Genomic DNA, 17,950 nt, shown 5'->3' on the forward strand with positions numbered 1-17,950 from the left:
GTTTTAAACATTTCTATAATTTTGATTAATAAGTTGTAAATGTGAATAAGAAAAGTTTCGTATTGGTCCAGGGATTGTTTTAAACTATTTAGCATGAAGGGAGGGTGAATCACCCTTCAAAGATTAAAGGCCAAAAGAAGAAAAGACTTTCCCCCCCCCCAAAAAAAAAAATTTTTAGACATTGGACACGACAGTGAATTATTTTATGTGCCAAAATTTTATATTCACTTTCTCTCATTCGCTGGCTTAACAAGATTGATTTGATTATCATGGTTAGTTAAAACTTGGAGTGTCTGAACTTTTCGACCAATAATCAAAGTCTACAGAAGGGGTAATTTTGTTCATTATAAATAGGGATGTACATCGTTTATGAAAAATCGTCTTATCCATTAGGATTCCTGAATAATTTTTCTAAAATTTAGAATATTTTTTTGCACTATAATCTAAAAATGTCAAGATTCGCAATTGTTGAGAAGGAGTATGGAAAGGTGAGTTGGAAAAAATCCCCTGTGCTTTCCCTCAAAGTGTTTAGCGAGCACAAACAAACCTCCTCCACCTAATTAAAAAAAATGGGGGGGTAGGTGCCATGCTCAATAAGGCCTTTTGAGGGAAAACGTCAAAATTTTAATATTATGGTTTGATAAGATTATAAAAGCTGTATTGAAACAACAAGGATGACAACATCCAAAGCACAAGAAATCATGTATGTACAAACGGAAAGAGTGATATGTAAAAGAGATGTTCAGTGGTCATAAAAAATAGACTGGAAAAGAGAGAAAGAACAAGTAAAAATAGAAAATAACGAAACCTTATGAGTTATGACTTTTGTAGCATCATACAAAATCTTTAAAAAAAGACTTATAGACTTACATTTGTATTATGGAGTAGCTTAGCTACAAAAAAGAGTATAAAGTACAAACCTAATTGTACTCAAAATTTTTGGAGACTCTAGTCAAGACAGCTTGGAAAAAAAACCTTTAATTTTTTTAAAAATGAGTTGTATTTTCAGGCTGGAGTAAAGATGCTCTATGTCTCACAGGTAATTATTTTTTTTATTCATCAAATTTTAACAAAACCCTTTTTTGGAACCCAATTATAAAGGCTTTTTTGGATCTTAGTTAATATGTCATTTTTATAGAATTCTTTTGTAAAATTTGGGGTTTGTATTGACCGTTTAAAACCCAGTTCAGATAATAAAAGTTGATTTGGTTCTTGTACCCTAAGGTTAAGAGAGCTAAAATAACAACTTTAAGACCCATTGTCATATTCCTATATCATTTGCTGTGTAATTTTTATCCTGTTCAATAAAATAAATTTGTTGCCAATTAACAATTTCCAAATTCATTTTGCATTATCATTATAATGATAGAGGACCAAATAATGCCATTTTAATGCCATACGTCGTCTTGCGTCATGTTGGAAGGGTGACGCAAATTTTAGATCTCAGTTTTCGCTATTTGATTTACTATTTTTGTCTACAAGATAAAAGCAATGCTTGCTAGATTATTTAATTCGCTATAATATAAAGATAATTTTTTCTAAAATCGCGGAATTTGGGATCTGAAATTTGCCTCACCCTTACAACATGACGCATGACCGCGTATGACCGAAAGAAATGGCATTATTTAGTCCACTATCCATTATCATTATACACCTTCTTTAGAAACATAATGATTCTACAACCCACTTCACGACCCCGCCCCCCCTTCCTCAAAAAAGATTAAATCGAAGATGGTTATAAATCAATCAAAACTGCATCTAATATATTCATAGGTTTGCGTAATACTACTCTAATTGATAAATTCTAAATATGGCTTGCTATTCTTTTTTATAATTTAAAAAGAAAAGAAAAAATATTTTCTTGTTTAATGATTGTGAAAAATAGAATTTTTAAAATTTTGAGACTAGTTTTCATGGGAGTAGGGAGTCACCCTTCATAAATAAAATCATTTCAACTACCTATAAGAAGCTCTGCCATAATGGAGAGCTATATTGTTCAAACATTCAGCGAGAACATACTGCACAAACAAACTTCCTAGTTCTTTTCCTAACAATGCAACTTTAAAAATTAATCAACATACAATTTAATGTATGCACTTTCCTTTGAATACCACATATCGATGCGCGCACTTTCTTTAAATGCCAAATATCGATGAGCGCACTTTCCTTGGAATGCTGCCTATAGATGCGGACACTATCCTTTGAATACCAGAAAAAGATGGGCGCACTTTCCTTTGTATGCCGCATATCATTTTTCTATTTTAGAAAGGAGAAAAGTATACCATCAAAGAACTTGAGGTGGAGACATCTCTCACTTTGGACTCTGAAAAAGATTACAAGTAAGTTATTTTATAGTACAACAGGTCTCTTTATTTATCAACTATTTAATACGCCCCTAGTAGCCTCTAGGGGAACTTGTGAGAAGGAAAGAATGGAATAAATTGGACCTCTACTTTAAAAAATAAAATAAAAATTTGAGTGGGAAAGGTTATTTTTTTTTCAGAAGTAGAAGAGTGGAGGTATCCTACTCCAAAATAGTATATAGTTTTAAAGCTTCCCTAGACCTAAACAAAGCTTCATTGTAAAGAAGGACCGTATCACTACAGTAGTTAATGAGATCATAAAGTACACACAGATAGAAAGGCGAACAGACTAAAATCATGTTACTTTTATATCCTGTCTGTTTGTCTTTACCAAAGGTCTCCTCTCACCGCTGAACCGATATGGTTCTCCTTTAAGATGTAAAAGGGAAACACCGTAAAGTGCCTTTTTAAAAAAATAACGTCATACAATGCAAAGTACCAATGATAGGCAAGTATAAAATTGTAATTGACTAATGGTAAGATTTAAATTGGCCTTTAATTGGTCACTTGTATTGTATGACGTCATTTTTTGGCGGCCCTTTACGCCGATTCTAAAAGGTCCTGGAAAAGTTTTAACTATTTTTATTCTTTTAAACGATATTTATGTTAGGAATGGAGATAATAGAGATATCATTGCGACTGACTCCCAGAAAAATACTGTCTATATTTTGGCTAAACAGGTAAGTGATATAGGCGTCCTTATCATCCTTTTTTTTAAGCGAAGCTTTTCTTTTTACATTGATTTAGGCATGTTAAAATTTTCCTATCGATTTCAAATTTTGCAGTTTCCTGTAGTAGTTAGGTACGATTTAGAAAGCGTAGCAACTCTATAATCACCACCAGAATGTCCGTACGTTCATTTAGAACATGTTGATTTTTTAACACAAATTTTTATGTGATCTAATTATCTGATCGGTCTGAGTTTTGGTATATCGATACGATATTATAAGCGAAGCAACTCTATATCAAGTTATAAAAATGTAAGAATGTCTTTAAACATCATCCTGTATCAAGCAGTTTTTCAACAAATTTACTTACAATTTTGCTTCAACTCTATACAAGTGTTAATGTTCGTTTGTCCTACCGTTTCAATGTTTATCTTTTATGGATGTTGTCATCCTTTTTGTTTGATTTAGTTTGGAGTAGAGTGTATAGAGGAGTTTGGATTGAGATTGGCCAACCATTTCATCAATAAGGTAATTAGATTAAAGTAAAAGAATAGAGGGGGCAGGAGTTAAATAATTGTACAGTATACGTTCATAGGGTAGGGACCATGTGCTTACTTTATACTGGGTCTTTGAATATCCGCCAATAGTGTTGGAAATATGAACACAGTCAAGTCGCTTCAAAAAGGCAGAAAGTAATTTTCTAGCAGACGAAAAAAGGGCCCCACCACTGGAACCAAATAATTGTCTGGGATATACATCCTACTTATACATTTATTATTATATTAGTATGCATTAGGGATCATTTAGGATAAGACAATGAACGATAAATCTTTGTACGTACCCACTTATGATAGACAAAATTAAACTGTCTGTACATGAAAATCATTGGTTGAAACTTTATATATGCTTTAGAACTAACATATCAAAATTCATACCCAAAGTTTTAATGTTAGATAACCCGGATGAAAAAAAAACTTTGGGTACCTGTGTAATTTATAGTCCTATGTCCCCATCCACCCCCTAACAAAAGAGATGGATAATCCCTCATTTTTATGGCGTCACATTGAGCGACTTTCAGCGTCTTCGCAGGGTTAATTTTGACAAATTAGCACAGCAACAATATTTGTATGTTACATCGATAAAATGTCATACATGTCCAGTTTTATCTAATGCCATGAAGTCGACATAAACCATGGAAATTTCATGTCGACATAATCATGCCAGTTTTGACAGGGATCATTTTTTATCTATAATACAAAGTAGAATGATGTTTGTCTGTCCGTCCGTCCGTCCGTCCGTCTGTCCCTTAAGATCTCGGTAACCACTGAACCGATCGGATTCTGCTCTTCAGGGAATATACCTACTGGCCTTGTGGTGGTTTTAGGCTATTTTCTTGGGGGGTGGGAATATGTTCGAAACAAGTGGTTGCAACTCCAATTTCTTTTTTTTAAATCATGTCTTGGGGCAATGCCCCTAGAGGCTAGGGGCGAAGCTGCTAGTTTGATTATATAGACGGACGGACGGACATACAGTTGTAAAGATGCTATGCGCCTTGAAGGAAAAAAACATTCAATATACATACATAACATGGTCAAAACATGCATCTCATTTCATTAAAAAAAACTCAGAAATACTAAGGGATAGGACAATGGATGATAAATTAATATAATGATTATAAACAAATCATAGAAAATTAATGGTTTAAAAGTTTTAACACTACTATTTTGGCTCCAACCAATCAAAATTCAATAAAAGTACCAGAAGTTTTTTGAGTTTTTAGTAATAAAAGTAGTTATAACTTTGGGCTAACAAAACTAGTTTTAATCTTATAATTTTTCATTTTAATATCCGCAGAAAGCTGTCCATTATACGATGCGTTAAATAGTTATTATTATTTTCTATTTAGCTGTCCATAATTTTTGTTGCATAGTATGAAACACAGGAAAAATAATAATATTTTCTAAAAACTTGAACAGTTAGGGAGTTGAATCCATTTTTATAGAAGCAGAAACATAATCTATGATTATGGTTTGGACCCTCTAAAACTGTAATCTACCTTTCCACTTTCCCCTCTCTTGGTGAAGATATCTTCAACGCCGATACGATTTTTGAAATGTAAGATTCTACTTTCCCTTCTCTTGGTGAAGATATCTTCAACGCCGATACGATTTTTGAAATGTAAGATTCCACTTTCCCCTCTCTTGGTGAAGATATCTTCAACGCTGATACGATTTTTGAAATTTAAGATTCCACTTTTGCCTCTCTTGGTGAAGATATCTTCAACAAGAGAGACAAAAGTGGAATCTTATATTTCAAAAATCGTATCGGCGTTGAAGATATCTTCACCAAGAGAGGGGAAAGTGGAAGGGTAGATTACAGTTTTAGAGGGTCCAAACCATAATCATAGATTATATTTCTGCTTCTATAAAAATGGATTCAACTCCCTAACTGTTGAATATCTTGTTTTAAGATACATACATGTATAGTATATTTACTTAATGGGTCAAAATCTCACGTAATATTTTCAAGAAAAGTAAAATCAAAAAGAAATATTTTTTTTCATGATTTGATACATATTGTTCAAAGAAACGTAAGATTTATTAAAAAGGGTAATTAATGGGTTACAAACAGAACTATAGTATATATGTATAATGTATATAGAGACAACTACCTTCCTTTATTTTACAATGACCTTTTTCGTCTTATTCTAAATTATTCTACTACTTGGTTGTGTTAATATAAGCGACACTATTGGTTGATTTTCAATGACACAATAGAAAGGTTGCACAAGGTTGATGCGATGGGGAGATACAGGTTATTTCTCCCTCTAGTGTTTTACTCTATGTGTAACCCCTCTTCTTGCTAGTCTTAAGGAGAGAGTTAGGGAAAAAAAGAATTTAGCATATAACCACTTGAAGACATTTATAAAGCTTCCCTGAAAAGTATACCTCAATTTCTGAGATCTTTAGCTTTAGGCAAAAAAGCTATACTACTTTAGATTATGGGATCTATGTACATATATAAAGTATAGCATGGTTAATCATTTATAAAAATTTAGTATCCTTGGGTTGTACGTGCCAGAGTGAACATCACCCAGCATCCTTGGGCAAGACATATTGATAACAAGGTAATAATGAGGGTGTCTCTCACCCCCCCCCCCCCCTAGAGTGAACATCACCCAGCATCCTTGGGCAAGACATATTGATAACAAGGTAATAATGAGGGTGTCTCTCACCCCCCCCCCCCTAGAGTGAACATCACCCAGCATCCTTGGGCAAGACATATTGATAACAAGGTAATAATCAGGGTGTCCCTCACCCCCCCCCCCCCCCCCCCCCCCCTAGTGAATATCAACCAGCATCCTTGGGCAAGACATATTGATAACAAGGTAATAATGAGGGTGAATATCCTCACCCCCACCCCCCTCCATAGAGTGAATATCACCCAGCATCCTTGGGCAAGATATATTGATAACAAGGTAATAATGAGGGTGTATATCCTCACCCCCCCCCCCCTCTATAGTGAATATCACCCAGCATCCTTGGGCAAGACATATTGATAACAAGGTAATAATGAGGGTGTCCCTCAACCCCCCCCCCCCCCACCCCCTATAGTGAATATCAAGCAGCATCCTTGGGCAAGACATATTGATAACAAGGTAATAATCAGGGTGTCCCTCACCCCCCCCCCCCCCCTCATAGTAAATATCACCAAGCATCCTTGGGCAAGACATATTGATAACAAGGTAATAATCAGGGTGTCCCTCCACCCCCCCCCCCCTCCCACCCCCTATAGTGAATATCACCCAGCATCCTTGGGCAAGACATATTGATAACAAGGTAATAATGAGGGTGTATATCATCACCCTCTCCCCCCCCTCCCCCCGAGTAAATATCACCTAGCATCCTTCTCCCCTCCCCCCATAGTGAATATCACCCAGCAATATATATTGATAACAAGGTAATAATGAGGGTGTACATCCTCATTCCCCCCCCCCCCCATAGTGAACATCACCCAGCAATATATATTGATAACAAGGTAATAATTAGGGTGTACATACATCCTCATTCCCCCCCCCCCCCCCATAGTGAACATCACCCAGCAATATATATTGATAACAAGGTAATAATGAGGGTGTCTCTCACCCCTCCCCCCCCCCCAGAGTGAACATCACCCAGCATCCTTGGGCAAGACATATTGATAACAAGGTAATAATTAGGGTGTACATCCTCATTCCCCCCCCCCCCCCCATAGTGAACATCACCCAGCAATATATATTGATAACAAGGTAATAATGAGGGTGTCTCTCACCCCCCCCCCCCCATAGTGAATATCACCCAGCAATATATATTGATAACAAGGTAATAATGAGGGTGTATAACCTCACACCCCCCCTCCATAGAGTGAATATCACCCAGCATCCTTGGGCAAGATATATTGATAACAAGGTAATAATAAGCGTGTCCCTCACCCCCCCCCCCCCCCCCTATAGTGAATATCAATCAGCATCCTTGGGCAAGACATAATGATTACAAGGTATGTAACGGTTAATTATAGAAACCAGTTGGTATAATCCTCTTAGAAATATTTTTTAATGACAGAACTATGAATTCTGGCCGCGGCGCTAGGCACCCTTGCCTGCCTAGCCGCAGCGCTCGGCTCCCTAGCCTATAACCTAACCTAACCTAAAATAGTTGTTCTCTACCAGAGTCATAGTTTTGTTGGGGGTGGTATAAAAAAATTCAAATAACGCCAACCAGTTTAGGAAAATCATATTGGATCTGTAGTTATGGAGATCTTTTAGAACAAAAAAAGACAACAGTCAATGGAATCCTTTTTTTATAATGACTAATTGTTTTTTTTTTCTTAACTTTAGATTTTTCACATTTGTAAAGATGAATTTTATATGGCCTCCTTCATTCAGCCAAGACCTAGATATTCACAGTTAAGGCACGGCTATAAAAATGCGCGTGAAATATATTCTTTCATATTACTAAAATAATCCTATATTTTTATTTAGGGAAGTGAGCATAACCATGCCTTTGTTAGCACCCCAACATCAACCCGTATTGCCCAGGAAAGCAATACAGACAAATTAAAATGATTTAGAAAACAACAAGGATGACAAAATCCATAAGTAGTAAAGCTCAAAAAATTTGATGATTATCCGGAAAAAATAAACTACAGATCAGTTTCATAAAAAAAGCATTAAACTAAAAATTCACGAAACCTTGTAAGATTTATAGCATTGAAATTTAGGAATCGATCTATCACCTCAACCAATAAGCAAATCCTAATGAAACTTTGTGTGGATATCTAAATTGTGAACTTAATTATTCCCTTAAAATATCAGTCTTCTATCTCGAATTAGAGTAAAAAAAATCATGAAAACTAAAAAATCTAGGAATTGAACTAGAACCAAAGAATTTTGAATGGATAATAATGATAATTTTCACTTTTGTACCTGAGGTTGAAAGTTTTATATCTTTAAGACAATTTAAAGGATTAATTTTGTTTTACAATGTCTGTCATTGAAATGATTGTCAGGTGATTCTTCATCGTGGAGGAGTTCCCCAGGTTTCTGCTGGAATCAGGTAACAAATATATTTGATTGTAGTACTTTCACAAAAAGTGGCTGTTGAGCACTGATAACAGATCTATAGTATAGATGTATATACAGGCAACTACCTCCCTTCCTTTTTCAAAGACCTCTTTCGTCTGCTTCTAAATTATTTTCTGCTACTTGGCTGTGTTAATATAAGGGATACTATTGGTTGATTTCCAATGACCCAATAGAAAGGTTGCACAAGGCGGTTGCGATGGGGAGATACAGTTATTTAACCCTTTCCACCTCTTTACTCTAATGCATTGATAACCTCCCGCTTATATTTGGAAAAATTTAGAAAAGGGATTAAGGAGGGGGGCGGTAGTAAACCCTGCGGGGACTACAACTGCCAGAACACTGCAAGGTTACCTAGTATCCAATATAACCTAACCTAAACAAACAAATGAAAAACTACTACCCCTCCTCCCCCCCCCCCTCCATTAATTTAGATGTATTTAAAAAGTTTCTTTTAGTCTGTTTTTGTAGTTCAGGTTAGGTCATTAGGATTAGTAAGTACCGCAGGGTAAGTGCACCATATGTGTAAGCCCCGAAGTAATTCCATCTCACATTGAATAGGGAAAAAATTACCCCCCTTATTTTCAATTTATTTTAAAAATTAGAAGGTAGGGGGGGGGAGCACTAAAATTATAATCCTTATACTATAGTAACAGGATGTTTGTGTGTCTGTGTGTTTGTACCGAAGGATCTCGCTAACCACTGAACCGATCGGGTTCTCCTCAACAGGGTAGATTCTCATATGTCCCGGGAAGGTTTATAACTATTTTGGGGGAGGGTACCACCATCCTCCCTAGAAAAATTACCTTTTTTTAATTTTTCTATTTTTGAAAGCGAGTTCAACGAAAAATAAACGTCAAACGTAAAATAGCCATATTTTTAATATAAAAAAAGCATTTAAATAGCCGCTAGTTAAGATTATTGTGGATACTAGAGGCTTGCCAACTTGGCTACTTCAAAATTAAAGTTCACTGAAAATAAAACAATATTTTAGGGGACTTACTGTTATCAAGACAACCCAATCTGCCTTTGTCGATTTTGTGAGGTAAGAATAGTTTGGATCTACTGCAGTTCACGGTAAAATATTGCTGGTAACGAATATTGCCAAAAATCTATGAATTTTAAAGGCTGCTTGCTGCCAAACAGCTGAACGTACAGATCATACCCACACACCATTTTAAGCGGCCTACAAATAATCTGGAATAGCCAAGATCCAATGATGCACAGGGAAAGCCTCACTGAAGAAAAAACGCGTAAAATAGGCATTTTTCGCGCATTTCTCTGCACTGCGAGATAATTATGCATTGTTGATTTATGGCTATTCCAGATTATTTGTAGGCTTTCTTATGCTGCTTAAAACAGTTTTTTATCACGTATTATAGACAGCTTACTGCGGTCCGGATAGCAAATTTAAAAACTATAAGATTAATTCCAGTTTAGTTTGCCACTAAGGCCAGGGCCAACTATACTTGTATTGATTTTATTATTCAAAGAAAATTGCATATAAAACGATACAATACAGGATTATTCGGTATGGCTCAGAACAGGATCAAATACAATGAATATTAATAAGTTTTAATGTCATACGGGGCATCGTAGCTCTATGGTAATCCATTGAGTTACGGTGATGAGAATTCGAGTTCTAACCCACTGGTGTTTCTATCACAACATGTTGTTTTAAATTCTACGCAACCTCTCCATAGTTGCGGTAAAATTTAGATAGGATAATAACCACCCCTGGCCCTCCAGGATGAGGCGACGGTACAGATTATCGTCAATTGAAATGGACTTATGAAATACAGGCATAAGATCACCCTTAAATAAAATGAATAAAAAACTAGACTTACATGACTCATTTATTGATTGCTTATAAAAAAAATAAGCAAAAAACTGATAACTCTTTAAGGAGGGAGGTTAATTATTTTTGTGTTTAACTGATATCTATCATACAAAGTAGAATGATGTTTGTCTGTCTATCAGTCCATCCGTCCGTCTGAAGCTAAAGATCTCGGTAACCACTGAACTGATCGGAATCTACTCTTTAGGAAATATACCAACTGGTCCTGTGGTGGTTTTAGGCTATTTTCTTGGGGGGTGGGACACCCCCAACCCCCCCAAAAACAAAAAAATCTTCCCCCCCATTTTTTTGCAGGAGATATCCTTGGTCCTTTTTTTAGAAGATTTCCTTGGTCCTTATTTTTTTTTTTTTACAAATTTCACAATAACTTTTTTTATCATCTCTTGGGGCAAGGCCCCTAGAGGCTAGGGGCGAAGCCGCTAGATATATTATATTGCGCTATCTTCAATTCCAATTTATTCAATAAATGCGCGGAAAATAGCTATTTATTATCATTTAGGGACGAGTACCGTAGCCTCCCTGACATGGAGGACAGAATATTTTCTACAATTGTGACTGCTGACTGGTCCTACAACACTCCTAGGAACAATTAAGATCATACTTTTGGGTGTTTTCCGAAAAGTGCATGTCGAGCAATAAACTCCCATATTAACAAAATAAATTGAAAATTAGAGAGAGGGAAGTTCGTTAATTGCTTTAGGTCAGGCAAGGTTAGGTTGTACATGATAGCCTCGCAGGGTGAGAGTACTGTACGTGAAGGCCCTCAGGTAGAGGATAGGGCCCCTGGCAGGGGTTAGGCATTAGGGATTTGAACTACCCCCCTCCCTCTTTATTTTCAATTTAGGTATTATCCTCTTAGAATTTTTTTTTCAATTTTGAAAATTTGAGTACCCCCCCCCCCCGACAACGAACAACTCTGGCCGCAGCGCTCGGCTCCCTAGCCTGCCTAGCCGCAGCGCTCGGCCCCATTGCTTGCCTAGCTGCAGCGCTCGGCTCCCTAGCCTGTAACCTAACCTAACCTAACCTAAACTAAAATAGTAGGGGGGGGGGGGGGGGGGGAGGTACTCAAATTTTCAAAATTGAAAAAAAATTGAAAACGCCGTACAGTTAATGAAATGAGATGTCTCAATTCCAGACTAATGAACATAAATAAATACTACAGTTGTAAAGAAGGTTCCCTGCGAAACTTCATTCAAATATTAAAGATCTTAATTTGTTTAATTTTTAGTGGCTTCGACTTTTGTGCGACTTACAGGTAAATAGAATTCATCCTAAAGGGTGTGCAGAAAAATACGCACCTCTTTAAAAATGCGAGGCTATTGTTAATTGTAGAAGAGTGTTATGCTTACCGTTAGAACCGCTTTAAGCTCTAGTTTTTGAAAAATATGAACTTTTCCTGTGCTATGTATAGTTTAGGAGCTAGGTGGTAAAATGTCCAAAGACTTAAAACTTTTTCTTATGCATATCGTTAGAACCATCACAATCTTTGTTATGAGCAATAGGAATATTCATAAACTTTTAGAGTACTTTGAAACCTCACTTAAAAGTATAAGGATGTCTATCTGTGAGCTAACAACTCAACCGATATGGTTCTCTTTTAAAGTGAAGCATCTAAAGAGATGGTTTATATCTCTGGGGAGGATATCATGCATCCCTCCGCCCCCCCCCCCAAAAAAAAATAATTCAAAGTAAAGAGTTTGTTTCCCTCTTCCCCTTCTCCAGAAGTGGCCCCAAAGGCCTCTAGGGGCGTATCCGCTAGTAACTTATGTAATTGAATTGTAAGAAAGTAATAAATAATGATTATTGTTACCTTATACAATTTTTAAAGACCGGTATTGCTTGAGATTTTTATCTTATTTTGCATCAGATTTTGTCAAGCATAGAGGGTATTCTAAAACTTTGATTTTTTTATCTGAAAATTTTAAAACAGTTGATTTGGGGGAAGGGATGCCCACCCCCTTCCTTCAAGAAAGAATCATTTTAATATTTTTTAGGACATTAGAATGATAAAACAATCAGGGATATTAAGGGATAAGACAATGGACGATTAATTGCTATACTTCCCTAATGATGATTTACAAAATACCCTTCTGTAGATTAAAAATTTGGCTGCTACTAATTTGGAAACTACTTATCGAAATTCAATAAAAGTACACAAAGTTTTTAAGGCAACAAATGGCAACGTGGTTCAAAAACTTCAATTTCATGCGTAGTTTACAGTCCAATGTTCCTTCCTTCCCTGGAAAACCATTCATACTAAAAAATCCTTAGTTAAGTACAAACATTATAAAAATTACAAGTATTATTTCTATAATTAAGGGTCGTGCACAGGAAATCGTCAGGTGTGCGAAAATTTAAACAACATCCTATAAATTATACTGGTACCCAAAATTTTATAAACACGTTCTCGCCTTTATTTGATTAAAACTTTGGGTACTTGCTTCAAATCTTGATTAATTGTTGCAAACTAGTAATGTTCAAACTTTTCCACCATTAATTGCAATTTAGAGAAGTGGTAATACATCCATTTATCATCCATTGTCTCTAAGGATCATTGAATTAAAAAAGAATAACAACATTTATAAAAGCGAAGCTCTGAAACGGTAAGACAAACAAACATTAACACTTGTAGAGGGTCAGAACTGAATAATCAGAATATAAATTTATAAAAATCGAAAGAATATTGTTAGTAAATTTGTTGAAAATTGCCTAAATACAAGATACTGTTTTAGGACATACTTACGTTTTAAGTACTTGATTACAGAGATGCTTCGCTTATAACATTGTACTTTGTTGTCCTAGGAATCAGTATTCCACAATTCAGATCAATCAGACAATTATGAAATATAAAATGTTTAAAATGAACGTATGGACATTCTAGTAACAATTATAGAGTTGCTACGCTTTCTAAATCATACCTAAGTACTACAGGAATCACCATGCAAAGTTTCAAATCGATAGGACAATTCTAACATGCCTAAATTAACGAAAAAAGCTATTCGTTCCAGACGTACGGAACGCTTAAAAAAAAACAAGTCCTTTTGCATGCTTGATTAGAAATTAAACCGCCCACCAAGAAATATTATGAAATATTACAGGGATCTTAAGGAATAAGACAATAGACGATAAATTGATATACTACATCCCCAAAGATGATAAACAAAATTACCCCTCTTGAGATTAAAATTATTAGTTGAAACGTGGTTATAGAACGTTGGGTATCAGTTTATTTACAGTCAAGTGTCTCCTCCCTCCCTTGGAATTTTGTCATAACCTGCAATGCAATTCTTAGAACCAGAATTAAAATGTTCAAATCATATGACTAGCTAAATAGATAAATGACATCTTTTAAAGAAAACACGGATGACAATATCCAAAAGTAAAGAAGCACAGAAAAGAATAAAGAATATGAAAAGTGGTCGTAAAATGAGAAACATTAATCTACAAGTATATACTTGTGCATTTTGTATGTAGCATGATCGAAAAATCAAGTAGGTTATATGCTTTGTGCTCTTTGGGAACAAATACCTGTATTATAACACTGTTATTATTTTTACTTGTTATGTGTGTCATAAAATAAAAAAATAAATAAATACATCAGCAATTTATCTTAGATAGCAGCCAATTACATTTCCGTCAAGGCTTTGTGGACGTATGGAATTACAAAATAAATTGTAGAGTAGCTGTGCTACTAAAAATAATATCAACATGGACAAGCAGAATAAAAATAGGTGGAATTCCTGTTGATCTAAAGTCATTATATAGCTGCGACAAATAGCGTTTTAGACGAGAAAGGCATACAAATAAGAGCAGTATCAGCAGTTCTAACTGCGTGTGTATTGAATTGTTTTATTATAGTGCTGTAAAGAATACAATTTTGGACGTATTCGCTGGACCTGCGGACAAGGGCATCTACTCCCCCTCCGTACAACAAACTCAGTTCTTGACACAGAAGAAAATCTTGCTTGGCAACCCCCAGGTAGAATTTTAACTTTTAAATTATTTTGGAGGATGGATTTCCCTCCAAGGGCCTTTTTTAGCAACGAAAACCCAAACCCTCTTATTTTTAAACAAAATTGAAAATAAGAATGGGGGGAGGGGGAGGTATTTTAAAATTTGTTTGTTTATTAACTCCGGTCAGGTTAAGTTAGGTTATTACATTGCATTGGGTAGCCCAGCAGGGTTAGGCACAGCAGGTATGGGCCCCCTAACAGGGGATAGGCACAGGAAAAATTTACAACCCCCCTCGCTTTTTTGCTTACAGGTACTTTGAATTGCAATTCACGTTTTGATACTCTATAAGTACAGGGAGTAAGGGAGGGGACAATGGGCAATTAATTCAATATAAGAGTTATCAAAGAAAGGGCATGAAATCCAGTTTAATCCAATAAATTTGTAGGAAATTATAAAGGGATTGTTAATTTCCATAGCGTCATGTAAAGTGAAATCACAACTTGTTTTTGATGAAATATATTGAGGTTTTTTGGTGTGATTTTTATATTAAAAGATTATTGGACCCGGCCAGTTGATAGCAAGAATATGACTGCCCCTTTTTATTCTGTTTATTTCCGATGCCCCTTGCCTCTTGCCCTCACCTCCCTTCTCCCTTCTCCCCGTCTGCTACATTCCAAACTAACACAACGAGTGTTTATTTCCCTTGCCCCCACTTCCCCTATCCCTTCTCCCCATCTGCAATATTCAAAACATACATAACGAGTAGCGGCATTTCATGCGCAAGTCCCCAAACTCAGTTAGAAACTGCTAAATTCTTGCACATTCCCTTTAAGCCAGTCCCCAAAGTATGAGACTCCTAAAAATTTAATATTCGATCCATTGTCCCCTCCCTTACTCCCTGCTATAAGTAGGTTATTTCAGTATTATTATAGATGGAATTACGTGCGTTGTAAGAATTAATTAGTCATAAAGTTGAACACCTATAATAGTTTATTCTGAATAGCTTTTATTGAAGAAAAATAGTCTAAAAGTGTTTTTTATTACACAAGATAATGTTTTGTGTTGTTTCTCTTTTAAAACCCAATTGAATAGTGTATTCAAAATCATGACAAAAAGAAAAACTTACCTTTATTAGGCTTAGAATAATAATTTAAAAATATTTCTAGATTGAAGATGTGAAAATTAGTATGCCTAACAGGTAAATATTATTTATCAAAGGAGACAACATCCATAAAAGCGAAGCTCTAAAATTAACCGGTATGACAAACGAACATTAACACTTGTAGAGTATCCTACTTAATAAGTAGAATAATCCTATTATATAAAGTTGGTTTTTTTATCTGAAGCTTAAGATTACCGATTAGGTTATCATTTTAAACCAACCTTCATATATATATATCCCAGTATAGTTTTAGACTAATCAGTTTTATGCTCTATTATGAATTTTAGAAAAGAGAACCTCCTGATGCTTGGGGCATATAGTCATTTATAAATCATGTCATGTAATGTTATTTAAGTATCTGCTACTAGCGGCTACGCCACTAGAGGCCTCTAGTGGCACTTTAAATGTTTGGTTTAAAAAATAATACTATACCTTGCAATGTTTTGAAGGAGTCTCTATCAATATTCTACGATACTTTGCAATTTTACGCAATTTTAATAAATTCGATTTATTGTGATTTCTCTTGGGAGGGTTGTGGTACCCTCCCCCAAAATAGTTAAAAACCTTCCCGGGAACTATGAGAAGGTACCCTGTTAAGGAGAACCCGATCGGTTCAGCGGTTAGCGAGATCCTTCGGTACAGACAAACAAACACATAGACATCCTGTTACTTTAATATAAGAATTAGAGTGCTCTTATAGTCAAAGCTGTTAAAGTATACCTATTGTTGCATATTTCAGATAACCTCTTATATTCCTAGGCATTACTTCCCAATTGATTTCACCAAGTTCCCCATTCCTGGAATTACTGGTGCAGGAGCTGGACAGGTACAGTTTTGCAGGTTGTGCAGCTTTTCTATAATTAGAAGTATATACGTCTAGCTCTGTTAAAGCCTATTCACAGTTCATTTGTGGTATAGTCAGTCACTGTCATATGCCCAAAAGTTTGAGGACATATTGAAGTATTTTATATTCTTTGCAGAGTTGCCCGTTGATGGCCGATACGTAAAATGTTTGGCCCCGAAGGCTCGCTTCTATGCAACTAGGCTTGATGTTCTTTCTTTTGTTGCTTTCCCTTTATATAAGTGCTTAGCGAGCACACAAATACCTTGAATTACTGGGCAGGAGCTGTAAAAGTATAGTTTTGGAAGCGTAGCTACTCTATACCAAGGATATTTCAGTCTGTATGTTTGACAAGAATAACCAAATCTGCAGTTTTCTCTGACGTATCTTGTTTGTTTAGAAGTGCAGCTAGTTTATAATTAGAGTATGTCCGTACGTTACTGCGTAAAAGTTTTTTTTGTGACCAAGGTTAGTGCTAAGAGTTCAGCTAAGTGAGTTAATATTCTCCGTAGGGTTGGGCCGGATATCCGGCCGGATATTAAAACTATCCGGTTACATGATATCCGGCTGATTTTAGGCGCCGGATATCCAGGAATTTGCCGGATGGAACCGGATTTCCGACATTATAAATCAGCCGGATATCCGGCCAAAAAAGTATCCGGCCCAACCCTAATTCTCCGTGGGATAAAAATGGGAATGCTGACTCCGTAGTGATAAGGCTCGGCGAAACGATGTAAAAAATGAAAGAACCATTCTTCTAGCTCTTCGGCAGTCAGGTTTTGTTTCTAACTTAGACAGGAGGACGGACGTACGGACACAGGCAAACAAACTTTTTGGGGACCATCGTTTTAGATGTCCAAAGGGTCATACAATTGAAGATAAAGCATTGATTTAAAAATTAGTTGAAGAAAAAACTTTGTCTTTTAAAACTAAGACATTTAAAGGCTGCTAGCGGTCAACGTATATATACTGTGTTTGCATATTATTGAAAGTTGTAACCAATGCAGTGTGTCGAGAATAATGAAAAAGACAATTCTCAATAATTTGCACAACGTGCAAAAAATATGAACTTTACGCGTTTTTTCCTCAGGAATTCTCATTATTGGATCTTGGCCATCTCATATTATTTTCAAGGGCTTCTTATGCTTGTAGCCATTTATGCTCTTATTTGAAGATTATTTTTTTTGCAGGTTCTGCTTCCTGTGGACAAGCCAAGCGGTATGATCACTTCCAAGCTTGCCAGATCACAGATTATCTCAAAATTGTAATTTTGCCGGGTTTTGGCACATAAAGAATGATAAATTGTCCTAGATTTTTTCTGCCAGTCTAGAATTATCATCATAAAGCCGAATCAATACAGAAATTCTTCTAATTAAATCTTTTTAAAAAGAAATTTGTACTACATCAATATTAAATGTTAATATTATATTATCTTTAAAATTTTGTTTGACTGCAATAAATGGTTGAAAATTGGTATATGTTCT

The 17,950-nt window shown here is 35.7% G+C and overlaps 1 protein-coding gene across 1 annotated transcript; it reads left to right on the top strand.

The window, feature by feature from the left end:
* The first annotated feature begins 426 nt into the window (after positions 1–426).
* Positions 427–17,940, top strand: Uro (Urate oxidase). The gene is made up of 15 exons (XM_080148832.1): positions 427–488; positions 1,010–1,039; positions 2,266–2,339; positions 2,974–3,043; positions 3,500–3,559; positions 6,090–6,158; positions 8,052–8,105; positions 8,576–8,625; positions 9,646–9,696; positions 11,009–11,089; positions 11,735–11,764; positions 14,368–14,488; positions 15,630–15,661; positions 16,385–16,451; positions 17,657–17,940. The coding sequence occupies exons 1-15, from the start codon at positions 450–452 to the stop codon at positions 17,732–17,734; spliced, it is 906 nt and encodes a 301-aa protein (XP_080004958.1). The 5' UTR covers positions 427–449; the 3' UTR covers positions 17,735–17,940.
* The last annotated feature ends 10 nt before the right edge of the window (positions 17,941–17,950 follow it).

The sequence above is a fragment of the Acartia tonsa genome, chromosome 14 (genome assembly GCF_053477335.1).
Source record: "Acartia tonsa isolate MP-2025a chromosome 14, ASM5347733v1, whole genome shotgun sequence".
Taxonomy (NCBI): domain Eukaryota; kingdom Metazoa; phylum Arthropoda; class Copepoda; order Calanoida; family Acartiidae; genus Acartia; species Acartia tonsa.

Bases quoted from the DNA above. Each gene is read 5' to 3' on its own strand.
- Uro (XM_080148832.1), top strand. From the start codon at position 450: ATGTCAAGATTCGCAATTGTTGAGAAGGAGTATGGAAAG. The intron at 2,340-2,973 runs GTAAGTTATTTT...TATTTATGTTAG, and splicing joins GACTCTGAAAAAGATTACAA to GAATGGAGATAATAGAGATA. The intron at 9,697-11,008 runs GTAAGAATAGTT...ATTATCATTTAG, and splicing joins GCCTTTGTCGATTTTGTGAG to GGACGAGTACCGTAGCCTCC.